Source organism: Pteronotus mesoamericanus, unplaced genomic scaffold (genome assembly GCF_021234165.1).
Source record: "Pteronotus mesoamericanus isolate MK-2021 breed Mesoamerican mustached bat unplaced genomic scaffold, CSHL_Meso_final contig_347, whole genome shotgun sequence".
In the NCBI taxonomy this organism is placed as follows: domain Eukaryota; kingdom Metazoa; phylum Chordata; class Mammalia; order Chiroptera; family Mormoopidae; genus Pteronotus; species Pteronotus mesoamericanus.
The window spans coordinates 2,383,558-2,398,092 of NW_026555137.1; the positions used below are offsets into that span (position 1 = coordinate 2,383,558).

The 14,535-nt window shown below is 52.1% G+C and overlaps 1 protein-coding gene across 7 annotated transcripts in view; it reads left to right on the plus strand.

The window, feature by feature from the left end:
- DENND1B (DENN domain containing 1B) overlaps positions 1-11,850 on the plus strand; it is a 142,252-nt gene extending 130,402 nt beyond the window's left edge. For 4 of the 7 annotated variants that reach the window (XM_054576553.1, XM_054576558.1, XM_054576560.1 and 1 more), the window contains 3 exons: positions 7,780-7,856; positions 8,562-8,769; positions 10,212-11,850. In XM_054576553.1, the coding sequence (XP_054432528.1) occupies positions 7,780-7,856; positions 8,562-8,769; positions 10,212-10,763 (837 nt within the window). In that variant the 3' untranslated portion in view covers positions 10,764-11,850. The remainder of the gene's footprint in view (positions 1-7,779; positions 7,857-8,561; positions 8,770-10,211) is intronic. The other 3 variants (XM_054576554.1, XM_054576556.1, XM_054576555.1) reach the window with 2 other exon arrangements.
- The last annotated feature ends 2,685 nt before the right edge of the window (positions 11,851-14,535 follow it).

Below are 14,535 nucleotides of genomic sequence, written 5' to 3' on the forward strand. Positions count from 1 at the left end.
GAGATTCACACGTGGGACTTTGACCATTAAAATAATCTGTAGAAAATAGAATACCAAGTAATATATACTTTTTCCCAAAGATAGATATTTTATGTGCTATGAATATTGAAAGCCTCTGCGTACGTGCCGGTGCTCCTTAAAACACTGTCCTAAAGTGGCCAAGTGCTTGCGGCTGCAGCTCCAGGCGTCCAGCCTGCCATTGTGACGCTGGTCTGGAGGTTATGTTTACTGTGGGGAGTAGATTATTACGTGAAGAAGATGTGTCCTTTTGCACCTGCCTCTCCAAGTGTAATAATAGTAAGGTTTGAGCACATGAAGATCCTTAATGAGATATGTAAGCGTTTCTGGGGAGAGCGGAATCTTGATGTCAGTCAGTCCATCGGAGATGCTACTGTTTATTCATTTATAGTCTACCTTTTGCCAAAAATAGACACCGTATAAAAAAAACCATAGAATAAAAGATTACAATTCATTTGATTTAGACCAAGGCAGAGAGAAGGAAGTGTAGTAAGAAGCTCAGGCCCCTTCCTCTGATTAGCAGCCACTGAGGAGAGGAGAGCCCACTACCATGAATCATAAAGCACGAGATTCTGTTTGAAAGGTTGTTCAGCAGGTGCACAGCCACCTCAGGAAGTGGGGCAGGGACCATGGGTCCACAGGCGAAGTCAGGGTCCCAGGAGCCCAGCCCTGGGCTGGGGTACCTGGCAGGGGCGGACTGCCCCCTAGAGACAGAGGTCGCTCCCCTTCGCGCGGTCTTTTCTGCCCTGTCTGAAGTGCTCAGGCCTCGTTTCCCAGCTGCTCTCTGTGCTTTCATGTGGCCGTGGAACTGCTTTTAAAAAATTAAAAAGGCTACCAGCCAAAATGCCGTAGACCGCACTCTTCCTTCTGGAAAGCTCCCTGAGCTCGAGGGCTCCAGGTCCTCCTGCCAGAACCAGCTGCTCGGGGTGGGGGGCTCCACGCTCTGCCCCGTCTTCTGCCGGGTCAGTCCCCTGCCTGGGTTCTCCGAAGAGACTTGTCCCGTGGCCGGTTCTGTTCCCTGAAAGCCAGACTTCGTAGGGACCTGCTGAGTTTGGTGACCCAGGTGACTGTGGATGTTGTCGCTACTACTTTCCAAACCTCGATTTTTGTAAGGTTGAAATAGGACCTAAGGTCTTGGGAGCAGCCTCGGGACGTAGAAGGAGGGGCTGTTCCTGGCGAAGCTATTGCGGGGCGGGTGTGCATTTCATGATTACTTTAGATTGCCCAAGCGTCTGTGCAGAGTGGGCACTATCGTCCCTACTTGTCCAACTTAGCGACAGAGAAGCGGAGGGGCTCAGAAGTGCGCCCACGTCTCTGCAGGTAATAAATAGAACAGTGGGGTTCGGACAGAGGACAGATGGAGTCAGGAACTGGCGAACTGGCCTTGGCCTTCAGTGGAGCCAGGAGGAGTCGTTCGAGACAAGGGGGTGGAGTTCCCTGGCAGCCTGGCTGGACTGTGAGAACGGTCCTAGCGTTGAGCAAAACACAACATGCCTAAGCCTCCCTTTCTGCCTTGGTGGCAGGATGGGGGCGAGGCCTGTCGTTCCCTAGGATGTGGCAGGAGCTGCAGACGACGCGGGAAGCGGCCGGCAGCCTTGTTTACACAGGTGCGCGCCCTGCACTTCCGGGCTCGCAGAGCGACCCGTCGTCTGGCCGCCTCCTCCCGCGGCAGCTCCTCCCCGGCTCTCAGCCGTGCTCTGGTCACCGCACTCATGGGGACCCCAAAATTGTCTGTTCCCACGTCAGCGGGAATGACTTTAAGGTCCCAGTGGTTGATTCGAGGAGAAACCCACGGTTCTCGTGCCAGGAGCCGCCTGGGTTTCTGAGCCCTTGAGTGCACCCTCCTGCTGTCAGCGAAGCTACGGAACGTGGGGCGCAGACCTGCCCCGCCCGGGGCTCGCCCGTGGGCCTGCCCACGGGAGAGCGCGGTCTCGACGGCGACACGGAGGGCTCTTCGTTTCCGGTTTCCAGCTAGCCCGGTGCAAGGGGAATGCGCTGTTTTCATCTGATTTTCAGAAGGTGGAAATGAGATTATGGTCATTTACATTCCGAGAAGGTGTCTGAAAGTGGGACGAGCACGTTTCCCGGTCTGAGCGCTGCTGAAAAGACCGGAGAGCAAAACCGCAGGCTGCTTTCAGCCTGTGCTCCAGGCCGAGCTCGTCTCTGGAATCGATTGTGAGCCTCCATCTACTCCCCAGCAAACAGTAACTTGTGTGTTGGTCGCTAATTAGTATGGTTATTTCCCGTTCTGTTGATGAGGCTTAAGTAAATGTCAAGGGTACGACCGAGAAGAGCGCCCAATTAGACTTCCCATTTGTCCATCCGGGCCCTTCCCCTCTTTGTGGAGGGTGCCGGTGGCGCAGCCGCCACCGCCTAACAGGGCCCCAGGGAGCGCGGCCCGGGCTTTATTGAAAACAGGGCCGGGCCCGGAGAGAACACGAGCTGTCGGGCGGCTGCGGTCGTGACCGCACAGCCTCCTCCTCCCGTCCTTCGCGTTCCCCAGCAAACGCTGCGGACTTAATGAGCCCTGTTTAGACCGGGTCTGCCATCTGAAATGGCGTTTCAGAATATTTATTTGTAGAAATCTAGTGGCATTTCCGAAGGATCAGAAGTTCCTTTAAATAACAGGTCCAGTGTATGTGGATCTAAAATGCTGCCCCATTTTTCATCACGTTAGCCATTCTTATTCTAATAATAATGTGTGTGTCTGCATGTCTCTCACACACATACACACACACACACACACACACACACGCACGCGAGCGCGCACACGCGCACACACGCCCAGCCAGCCAGACTGGTGAACTGTCGGCGAGAGCTTAGCTGGATTCCACGTCAACATTAACAGATGGATGGCCCTAAGCAAGCAAAACACCGCGGATCTAGTGGTGGTGCAGGGCAAAGGCTCTTTGTTGTTGAGCCCCAGGAAAGCCCTGGCACGCAGCGCTCTTAACTCTTTCGCGTCCGGCCTAGATCGCAGTCCCCTCAGATTTACTTTCAACACATCCAGGTAATTAGGTCAGAGCCGCATAGAAAATGTGAATGAAAGGCTCTTTTTCCAAGTAGTCAAGACTTTCACCGAGATACCGCATTTCCAAACAGAAGCATGTTGAATAGTCATATTTTCTACGAATAACACCAAGGACTGTTGAACTCATGGTCATTTATTCTATTTTTAAGCATGTTCACATAGAGACTAAGTGCTAGAGATAGGAATAGTTATCTTTGGATGTAGAAATAGGGGAGATGTGTACACTGTGAAATATCACCTACGTGATGTTTCATTTTTTACCCATTATACAAGGTGATGTGCACACTTCAAAGGAAACTTTGCTATCTTCTTGCGTCCCGTGTATTTATTGGTTTATAAATCATCCCAATGGATTGGTGGACTCGAGCGCAACAGCAACAAGCTCACTTTATACTTGATGAGTAATATAATTTCATCTTTAAAGAATGTACTTAGAAGTTATGCATCCTTTTTAGCAGGTGAAGACCTGCAGGTCAGGCATCTCAAAGCCACACTCTGGTTGGACGGAGGCTGACAAGAAGTCCCAGTGCGTGAGCATGTTTTTAAAAATACAAGCAATCAGATGAGTTTCATGTTTTAAAATGCTACAGATGAACTTCCTGTGAAACTTATGGGAAAAGACAAAAACTTGGATTCTCTAAATTATCTGGCTCCAAAGCATAAAACGGGGCGCGGCCCCGCCCCGCCAGGTGTGGACTGCGCACTGTGCTTAGGACACGCTTTCCTTTGCTGGAAATCAGTGGGCTCTGGGGATAAAATAAGTGTAACTAAAGATGGTGTTTCTTGCTCAGGCAGCATAATAGACTTCAGAAAATGGCACGCTTGGCTCTTTGGGCAGATACAGTCCATTGAAGATCTTTGCTTTATCAGCCAAGAAAGAAACGGCATAGTCATTGGTTTGCGGACGGGAGTAGCCAGTCACTCCTTCCGCCCAAGAAAAAGGGACGGTAAATCACAGTGAGAAAGGGCACAGTGAGTCGGGGGAGGGGCGTGTGTTTGCGGGAGGCGGCCCAGATCGTTCGAAAGAATAGATCTTGCAAAATAATAAAAGTAATTTTAACCAAATCATGATAAGCAAACAAACCCACTTTTTAATTTCTTAGTGCTTTATTTAATTCGACTCAGTATTGAGAATACTGTTACTATGATCAAGCTAAAATACCCAATTGAAGTGCTAAGGAAATCTATTAGAAAGTTTTAAGTGATAAATATTTTTTAATGTCTTAAGTGAATATGTTTCCATTTAAAGATGCCCACAAAAAATACTGCCTAAATGGAAACACATTGTCTCAGTCTCTGTCCCAGAGTCGCTCTTTTCCATAGGATGTATTTAGTCTAATTTATACTAATGTCACAGATTTTTAAAATTGATCTCTTAAGCCCAGTTTCAAAATTATGGATACCATACTGATAATTTTAAAGGAAGTTCTTTTTTCTTTTTTTTTGTTGAAATAATATTGATTTCCAACATGGCAATTACAATTATAAGTTCAGTCTGTGCCCTGCGTCCCCCGCCCCCCAAATTCCGTTCTGGAGTACAAGGGTGCCCTCTAGCGGACACTATATGCTACTTCCATCCTTGAAAAAAGATCGTCACACAAGACAAAATTCATAATGGTTTACCTTTCAGACCGGTCTTTTTCAGAAACACAATGGTGTGCACAGTGAGGCACTTACACCGTCATGAAATTGTTCGAGAACATTATTCTTTCAAAGAAATAATTCAAAACCAACTCCTCCTTTCAGGACGTGGCCGGCGCTTCAATGTTAAAATGTTTAGTTCAGCTGAATAATATTCAGCACATTAAAAAGGTGTAATGGAAGACAGCCTTACTTAGGGAAACATGTTCAGTATATATTATGAGATATTTTTGGGTCAAATGTACCTTTTCAATGTTACAATTTTACTCTTCAAATTTATTACCACAAACAGCCCTGTCATTTGTTACAAAGTCTTGAAACAAAAACAAAGGCACTCGGTTTTTCCATTTAGTAAATACAGGGGATGTTCCCATTTTAGACTTTACATCAGTAATCACGTCGCTAGTGCTTTTCCTCAGCATTTTCTGTTTTGTTTTCACCTCGTGAGACTTTTCCCTGGTTACCTCTTGAATTATTTTAGGGGCTTTCTGTGTGTGTGAAATTAAAAACAGGTCTCTCTTCCAAAAGTACCCAGTTTTTATAGACAAATTCTTATTCTTCTCCCAGACAACCTGGGGTAACAAAATGGTGGCGTCTCTTCATGTTTTGTGTGTGGAGCTGCTTTTAAGGCTGGTCAGAGCAGCGTTAGTGTGGATAAGAGAAAAGCCAGCCTTTTCTTTGTAAAGTCGCCGCTGCCGCCTCTTGGTCCCGCAAGACAGAGCAGTTGCCAGGAGGATCAACAGACACACAGAGCGTCGCAGAGCCTTGTCACAGCCGGCACCGGACTGGCGCCTCCCGCGCATCGCTGTAGTTCCCGATACAGAACATAAAGTATTAGACGAGTATAAATATTTGAAGTTAACCTGCGCCCCCGTACCAATTTATGGTTTTGGGTGTTTTGTTTTGTTTTTACCATACTGACTCACAAGCCTATTTCCTCTTTGCCTTTATGAATGTCTTTAACATTTGTAAGATAACACTTTTGCAACCAAAATCCAATTGCAATTTCTGTTCAGATTTCTTGCTGTATTCAATACAGAAACTATTTAAGACGCTCTCCGCACACACTCACATTTAGGGTGGTTTTACAGGGTCCGGCACAAATAACGCCCCTTTTTTATGATGTAACATTCTTGCATCACAAAGTCATAAGCGTGTCATTCTGTAGCAGAAGCATTCCACACTCAAGCTCACCACGACATGGTGGGTGAAATGTTCAAGTTGCTCTCCCACTCGTGCGCGACATTCACGTACGCCACCAACCGCGCTCGATGGCGTTCCTTCTGCCGGCCCCTGTATGTTGATGGGGTAATCTGAAAAATAAAATGCAGCTAGCATTATTTTCTGGGTTCGATATTTTACTCTTAGTTACGTACCGGGGGCGGACATCGTGGGCTCTGACTCTGTTAATTGGGGCTGACTCTGGAGGGGCCCGGTGCCGCGGGATTCGGCTCCCTCGTGCGCTCGAGAGAAGTGGTGGTTGTGTGTCTTGGACGGTTGAGTCTTTTATCATTGCTGGGGCGGGGGCTGACATTCTTGGGCTGTTTTGGCTTTCTGCATGGGAGCGGAGTTAGAAGCAAAAGGAATGAAAAGATACGATTCTCGGTGTCAAGGCCTCGGTAAGACAGGAATGGGCCGACAAGGAAACGCCGGGGCGGGCGGCGGGGACACCTGGGCGGCGGGGCGGGCCGCGAGGGAGGCTCGGGAGGCAGACGGCCCCGTGCCCTGGGAGGAGGGGCCGCCGGGCCTTGCATGGTCCTGGGCCACGTCAAGGTCTCCCTGGGCCTGTCTCCTGAGCCCTCCCGGTGACTGACGGGCGCTTCAGTTTCCAGTGTCTTTGGAAAAGTGGGCCCTTCTCTTGTCCCCTCGTCCTGCCGTCTGCCTGCACTGTCCCTCTGGGTCATGGTGTGGCCGCCACCTGCTTTAAGAACGAGGTGAAGACTTGCCACTCGGCAAAGGTCTGTCCCGGGGTGGCTCTGAGACACCGATTTCGCTGGAGCCCCCAGGGACGTGCTCATCTCGTGTGACGATGACAAGAGTGCGTGACACCTGCCCAGCGCCGTGCCCCGTCAGAACCGGCTGGTCTGGCCCAAGACGCCTTCCTCCACAGAGCGTGCGGTCCCTGATTTGTAAAATGGGGGAAAATGTTCGCCCAAATTCATCATCGGATAGATCTGTAATGAAATAGAGCCCAAAACGCGTCTGGCACGCGTGCTGACACCGGGCTGTGGAAGTACGTTGCCTGCCCCTGTGCTCCGGGCTCCGCCTCGGAAAACGGCCACGGGCTTTCAAAGCCCTTTTCAGGTTGCGACCGCAGGCGGTTCTGAGGTATTGCCGTTACAATTCTGCAGAGCAGAGCTTCTGAATTTATTCTCGTGTTATTTCATGCACATACTTTTTCTCGGTCCTCGGCCTCAAAACTGCTCGTGCTCAGGGCCTTGCCGCGGAGCCGTTGGGGTTGGCCAGGTAACGCCTGGGCCCCCGGCCGCTCCAGCTCGGGTGGGGGTGGCAGCGCAGAGAGCACCCGCTTTCGAAACGTCGCACATGATCAGCATCTTCAGCATCTGCATTTTATGAAGTTTCAGCACTACCTTTGCGCGTTCCCCTGCCGGTGTCCTGTACCCCAGCCCCCGGCCCCTGAGACATTTACATTTGCCCAGCGCCTGCCTGGCCAGGGTCTGTCTGCCATCTAGTGACCGAAGCGGGAACTGCGGGGGCGACAGCGGGCGGTCACTGTCTCGTCCAGGGAAAGGGAAGGAGACGTTTCCCTGGCTCCTTGCGGCCAAACCGACGCGGAGTCTGGTAGTCTCCTGGCTTGGGCCTTCTGCCTCCCTTAAAGAATAATTTTATATTAAGGGGTAAAATGATGCCTTCCTTATTTTGCTTGGCTCACTGGCCACTGAGAGAACCAGCAAGATATAAAATACAGGCAATAGCCCCGATTCCTTCCCTCCTTCCTGCCCAGATCCCCGAGTTAGGGGGTAACGCTCACACCCCTGAGTGCACACTGCTCTCAGAGGTCTTCCTTTCAATGTCATGGAAGAGGCGGACGTGCCACCGCCACCAACCCGCCGTCCTTGCTCCCGCAGGCGCGCTCCAGGAGGTCTCGCAGGAGCCCCGACGGCCCCGGGCAGGATGAGGACAGCGACGCGGACCGAGCCAGCAAGTCAGTCCTGGCTTCGGGGTGGCCTGGCGCCGCGCGGCCTGGCACGCAAGTTCTGCGCGACACAGGCCGTCGCAGGGCGCGCCCCTTGCCCCGACCTCCCTCCCCCACCCCCCCGCCCGGGGTCCCTGCCCGTGGGGGTCTCGCGGTGGATGAGCCGTGGAGATGAACTGAGCCGGGGGTGGGGAGGGACTGAAGCTCCCGGTGCTCTCAGGAGAGGAAAGCGTAGTGCAAAGTGCGGACAAGGAGCTGTATTCTCAAGCGAGGGAATTAATCATTGTGTATGTTGAGCTTGTCAACAACTTTAAGATATATGGGGATGGCAAGTAAACCCCCTGCTTCTTTATTAAGTATATCAATCTATAAGGGAGTGAATATATAAGCATCGTTCTCTAGGATAAGTGAATGAATTCATGCATGGACCACCAGGTAAAAATAGTGACAAGAGCTAATATTCCAAGTGTCCCATCTCCTGTGTCCCAGGTCCTGCAGCTGAGGCCGCAGGAACCCCCCGCCCTGCTTCCTGATGGCGCCTGCCTGGCCCCAGCACAGACGGGTCCCCCAGTTTCCAGTATCGGAGGGTGGGGGCGCCCCTAGAAAGCACTGGGCCCTGAGCCTGTCACCAGAGCTCTTGTTCGTTGGCCCCATGCTCCATCGGATGCGGGACCGTTGTGGTCACACACCCCACAGCACATCTGCGTTTCTCAGGTTGTCCTCGGAGGACGGCGAGGACGCGCCGGCCGATTTCTCTGACAGCGACGACTCTGCGGAGGCGACCGCCTGCTCGGGGGAGATGGACCTGCTCGGGGAGATCCTGGACACGCTGAGCACGCACAGCTCGGACCGTGGGACGCTGGCCGCCGCGCGGAGCCTGGACTTCTTCCGCTCCGCTGACGCCCTGGACAGTGCGGCCGTGGTGAGTGCACCCCGCCCGCTTGTCCGAGCCGGCGGCGAGGCTCCAACAACATGACAAAGTTTCGTCCTTATGAAGCATTTTGAGTGACAAAATTCCAGGGTTTCCCCTCTAATTTACCCAGTGCTGCTGGTGATTGCCATCGATCGAAACCCTTTTGCTGAGCAGCAGCATTTTCTGACAATCTAATTTTATCGACATCTTCTCTGGGGAATGTTTTAGACGTGAAATGTCCCTGCTTTTTTTCCCCTATTGCCTTGATCTTTAAAAAAATTTAATAAATGCACTGCAAAAATGGACAGTGCTTTAAACAAATGGAACTGAAAGCTTTAAAACCAGTAAAGGTAGAACTGTGATTGTCAGTAATTCCAGAACTTGGCACTGATTGTATACTCTACTTGCCTATTTGTATTTTGTGGGATTTTTTTTGCAAATCCTTTTTATTTTACTTTATTTCTAGCTTTAAGGAAGGCTAAGGAACAAATGAAAACTGTATATATTTACAGCATGGAACTGGGTACATTTGGCCTTGTGAAATGGTGACCACAAGCAAACTAATTAGCATATCCGTCACCTAACATAGTTACCATCTCCTTCCCCCTTTTTTGTGCGCTTTGTTTTTTTGAGGTTAGAGCAGTTGAGATTTACCCTTATAGTAAATTTCAGGTGAAGCGTTGCCGACCGCTGTCGCTGTGCTGACCGCCAGGTCTCCAGAAGCGGTTCAGGTGCTTGACGGACACTTTGTGCCCTCAGGTTGGCATGTCCCGTTTCCCCTGCCCCGCCCCCGCCCCCCAGAAGCCGCCTCTACGCCACCTGCAGACGAGACCGAGCCGCGCTGGGCCCCCACGTCTGGCTTATTCCACCTCCCCCAGGTTTACCCACGTTGTCCCCAGCGGCAGAATTTTCCTCTTTGTAAGGCTGAGTAATAGTCCACCGTGTTTCTGTGCCACCCTTTCTCTGTCCACGCCCCCAGCGGGGACAGGCAGGCTGTTTCCACGGCCTCGCTCGCAAATCTGCCGCAGGGACCGCGGGGGCGCAGCTGCATCTTCAAATAGCGATTTCATTTCCTTCGGATCAATGCCCAGAAGTGCGGTGTCTGGGTCAAAGGCAGCTCCATGTTTAATTTTTGAGGCCCCCCCACTGAGCCCCAGCGCGGCTTCACCACAGCGCGGCGGACGGTGCAGGGGGACTCCGGCTGCCCGGGGCCCCGCCAGCACCCTCCCGGCCAGTCTACCCGTCCCAGTCGCCACGGCCTCGCACCGCATTCCTGGTACAGCGGCCACTGGGGGCGTGTGGATCAAGCGTCGAGGCCGTAGCTGCTCGGGAAGAAACTTCCCGCCCCACCTTGAAGATGTTCCTGTTGCCTTCAAGGTGGAAAAAAGTAATTACTAAAGTCGTGCTGTAATTTTATGTAACTTTTCTGAACGCGCTGTTTCCTCTTCCAGAATAAATCCAACACCCCGAGCGAGAATAACCTGGCCCTGCTGGACAGGGGGTCCGGGGACCAGGCCGAGTGGCACCTGGGGCAGGACGACAGCGCCCTCCACGGCAAGCACCTCCCTCCGTCGCCCCGGAAGCGCGTCTTCTCCTCCAGCGGTGGCTGCGGCGCCGCTGAGCCGCTGTCCATCCTGACGGAGGAGGAGACCCGGGACACGCCTCTGCGCGCGGCCTCGGAGAGCAGGCGCCTGGGGGCGGGACAGGCGGCCCCCGGCCCCGAGCAGGGCTCCCCGCGGGCGGCCCCCAGCGCGCCCCCGCCTGGAAGAGGCCGGAGGGACTCGCGGCAAACACTAAGCCAGACCTCAGACGATCTGCTCGCGCCCAGCCCCGGGCGACACCCATCCCCGTCTGTTCCGTGGGAGAAAGAAGGGAAAGAAGCCAAAGAGACCTCAGAGGACGTCGGGCTGCTGCGCGAGGTCGTGTCGTTATGTCACATGACACCCACCTTCCAGCCGGACTTCGACACTTTGGAAGAAAACACAAGTGGAAACCGCGCTTAGGCCTCCGACGCGACGAGGAGCCCGTCTTGCATCCACGCTTCCCGGGGGGCCCTTCGGGACCCTGCCGTCGGTGCGGTAAACGGTTATGCGCAGGAATGACAACTCTTGCTACTGTCGAGAAGTTATTTTCCATTTGGAGCGGACTCGTGGATCTCGTGGGTATACGTTGCCCATCGATTTGTAAGTGTGCAGCCAGGTCTTCTGTGCCCTTAAATCAGGTACCGGTTGTACGTTGCAAGTATCTATGGAGCATACGGTTTCCCAGCGTTGGTGCTTCACGCCGTCCACTCTGTGTGAACTAAGAGTGTCTGTAACTGGCCCTCGCGACCTGACCGGTTGCTCCAGACTAGCCTGGCAGAGCGTGAACGGATCACGATGTCAAAACTTATCAGAACTCCCCGTGAAAAGCTGAAACCGTTGACCCACTAATTGCCTTAATCTTACGCCTCTACTAAGCAAACCTGAATAATTTACGGAATTCCTTGCAAATTCTCAAAGATAAGTTGAAGTGTCCTGCAACACAGCAATGCCTTTCCTAAGTCATTGAATCAAGGACAAAATTGGGTTTTTTGCTCAGTTGAAAAGCGCTTGGTGTGGACACCGCAGCCATGTTTTCCAGAAAGTACCCGGGTCCCGCGCCTTCGCTCAGTGACGTGCGTGGTGGCAGCGGGAGCTACAGGGGACCTGCACCGTCTTCCGCGGCCTCACCGGAGTCCCTGATAAACTGTCCCAACTTAAAAAAAAAAAAGGAAGGAAACCAAAACCTGCTAATCTTTTTTCCTCAATGAGTAATTATCTACATTGTTTGTATCATCTCTGATTTATTTTAAAAGGAATTGGCTTTCCATTTTAGAAGTTTCAGACGCACAGGCAGGCCGTGAAGACGGTGCAGAGAGTTCCCCTGTGTCCCTGCCCGCGCTGTCCCCGCTCCACCGTCTCCTGCTCGTGTGGTCCGTCCATTCGTCACAAGTCACGAATCAGTATTGATGGTCCACGCTGCGTTCACATTTCCTCAGTTGCCCCCACGGCCCTTTTCCTGTCCTAGGATCCCGTCCAGGAGACCACAGGTCCCTTGGGTGTCGTGTCTCCTTCGACCCCCAGCTGCAATAGTGGTTCGGACTTGCCTTGTTTGTTGGCCTTGACAGGGTTGAGGGGTGCCGGTCGGCTCGATGGTGGGGACCCCTCTGTCGTCATTTGTCTGATAGGTTTTTCACGGTCGCCCTGGGATGGCGGGTTTCGGGGGGGAAGGTCCCCGAGGAAAGTGCCACACTCACCGTATCACCCGAAGGGCTCACGGTGTCCGCGCGGTGTGTGACTGTTGATGTTGACCTCGACCCCTGGCGGAGGTCGTGCTTGTTGGGTTCCTCCGTAGTGAAGGTCCCATGTCCCTCCCCCTGCCCCCCAGCTCGCGTACTGTAGTCTTGCAAGGAAGTTGCCGCGTCTCCCCTTCTCCGGGACAGAGGGTCCACGGACATCATTGGAGCGCGGCTCAGAGATTGGCCTCCTCTCCCGCCGATTCCCTGTGACGCTTCGAAGCCCCTCGGAGGCGGAGCCATGAGCTGATGGTGTCAGGAGCGGCTAGGCCGCCCCGAGAACAAAAGCCCAGCGATGCTGCGGCTGAGTCGCCGTTGGCACGTTCACTCTGGACGCTCTCCGTGTCCCCGTCATGGCTGTTTTTTAAAGCGGCCGTTTTAGAACAGGTGTTAGAAGCCATTCAAGGGCCCCATCAGGGACTGCCCTCTGGAGTGTTTACTGAAAGAATTTAACGTTCAGTTAAAACAGATCTCGGAAGGGGCTTTGTTGGAAACATTGCTTAAAAGCATTTATTCAGGTCAGTCTTTAAACACTAAAGAAAATGACCCAAGTTTTTTCTTTTTTAAACTACATTCCAAAATCTAAAAGGATATGTTTTATTTGGGACAATTATTCATTCATTTTTATAAAGGAAGATAAATGAACTCTCTATATAGTCAGGAAAAAAGTATTTCTTATTTTTTAAAACACAAGAGACTCAAGGTTTTTATCCAATTTTGTTTTTATAAGCTTAAACAAAATTCCATCTTGCTTAATCGAAGGCTGCAATAAAAAAGCCCATTTATCAGAAGAGCGGCTTCCAGTGGGAAGGAAGAAAGGCCAGTCTGGTTATGAGCCTGCCCCGCAAATGCTCCTCCCTGGTTTTTCAAAGAATGTGAAGCAGCCGCTTCCTGTGAGCGAGTGAGGGCTTTTCTCCTTCCAAGGTCACGCCGGGGCAGACGGTCACGCGTGTCTCCCAGCCGACTCCGGGCTCCATTCTCTGCGCGCGGCCTGCCACGGCCTCGGGGTCGCCCGGTCTTTTCTTCCCCCGGTCACCTGGCGAGGTGCTGGACGCAAACGCCGCGCCGTGTGGAGGACACGGCCGCTCACGAGGAGCACGTCCGCCGAGGGAGTCGAACCTGGGCCTGTGCCTCACCGCGCGCTCGAAGTCGGCTCTTGCAGCCCACCGCGGAGACAAGAGCGGAGACCGTCCAGGAGACCAGTAGCAAGAATTAGTGTTTCCAACCACGAAAATTCTGAGTATTCGAAGCCTGCTCTTAAAGCAGGCTTCCCAGGAGCCTGGCGGACGCAGGGAGAACGCGGGGAGGCTGGGAGGGACGGGGGCTGTCTCCTGCTAGGCTCCCCTGACCCATTACAACCAGACCCAGTGTCTGCTCCCCCGCTGTTGGAATTGTTTCCTAAGAACTAACGCCTGTCGTCGGGCGGACCTGTGCAGATGAGCGGGACCTCCGGTACCACCACGCGCTCACGCCCCGCCTCCGCGGTCACGCCCCTGGTATTTCAGGGCGGCCGGAGGTTCAGTGTGCGAACCGAGGAGCAGGTGTTTTCAGTGACAGTGTTGTTCAGCTGTGTGTTGCAAAGGTCCCCTACTCCAGCATATTTTAGAAAGGCACCAAATTATAGCATGATTATTTTCCTGATTAAAAGTAACTTATTTATTTATTGACTCTTTGTACCAGTCATAGGCAAGGCATAGTTATTGAGGATGTAGGGAAATAAAATAAGTGACATATTCCCACTGTGAAGGAGCCAGGTAAAAGGAAAAGGAATCGTAAATCTCAATAATAATAATAATAATAATAATAATCTGCTTAGATGTTATTAACCCAAGATTCTGCTACCAAAAAAGTCTTTTAAAGCTGCTTTCTCTAAGACATGCTGTAAGTTCAGAACCACAGTGCCATTTCCGGTTTCATTAACTTTCTGTATAATCATATAAAGTCTCTGTAATAATGCTGCTATCTAAGAAACCTACTTGTAAAGGACAGACTCGGAGACAGAGGCCGCGTTTCCCATTTGGGAGCCTCCGCCTGCACGGAGGCTCCGTCTCCGCCCAGGCCACCCGGGGCTGGAGCGCTGTCCCCTGTGGCTGCCCAGGGGGGTGTGGAGGCATGCGGGGGGCAGTCCTGGGGTCCCAGCCCCTGTCTTGATAACAGCGTTCTCTAGAGTCAGTCCCCTCCCTCTTGAAGGAAAACTGGATGGGACAGTGCTGTCGTTTTGTGCTAATTGCCTACTAATAGGATCCAGGGATGCTAATGAACTAGCTGTTTCTTAACCAAGGTGAAGGAGTGGGCCCCCTTCCAGAGAAAACTGTGAATATCCTCAACATCGGCAGATCTTCTGTCTCTTCTAGAAAATCTGGGTTTTCAGGAAAAAATTATTTTCATATATAAGTTTTTGGATGGAAATTCATTTAGCAAACGAGACCTCGATTCGGGGCTGAGTTTTGTGAATCAGA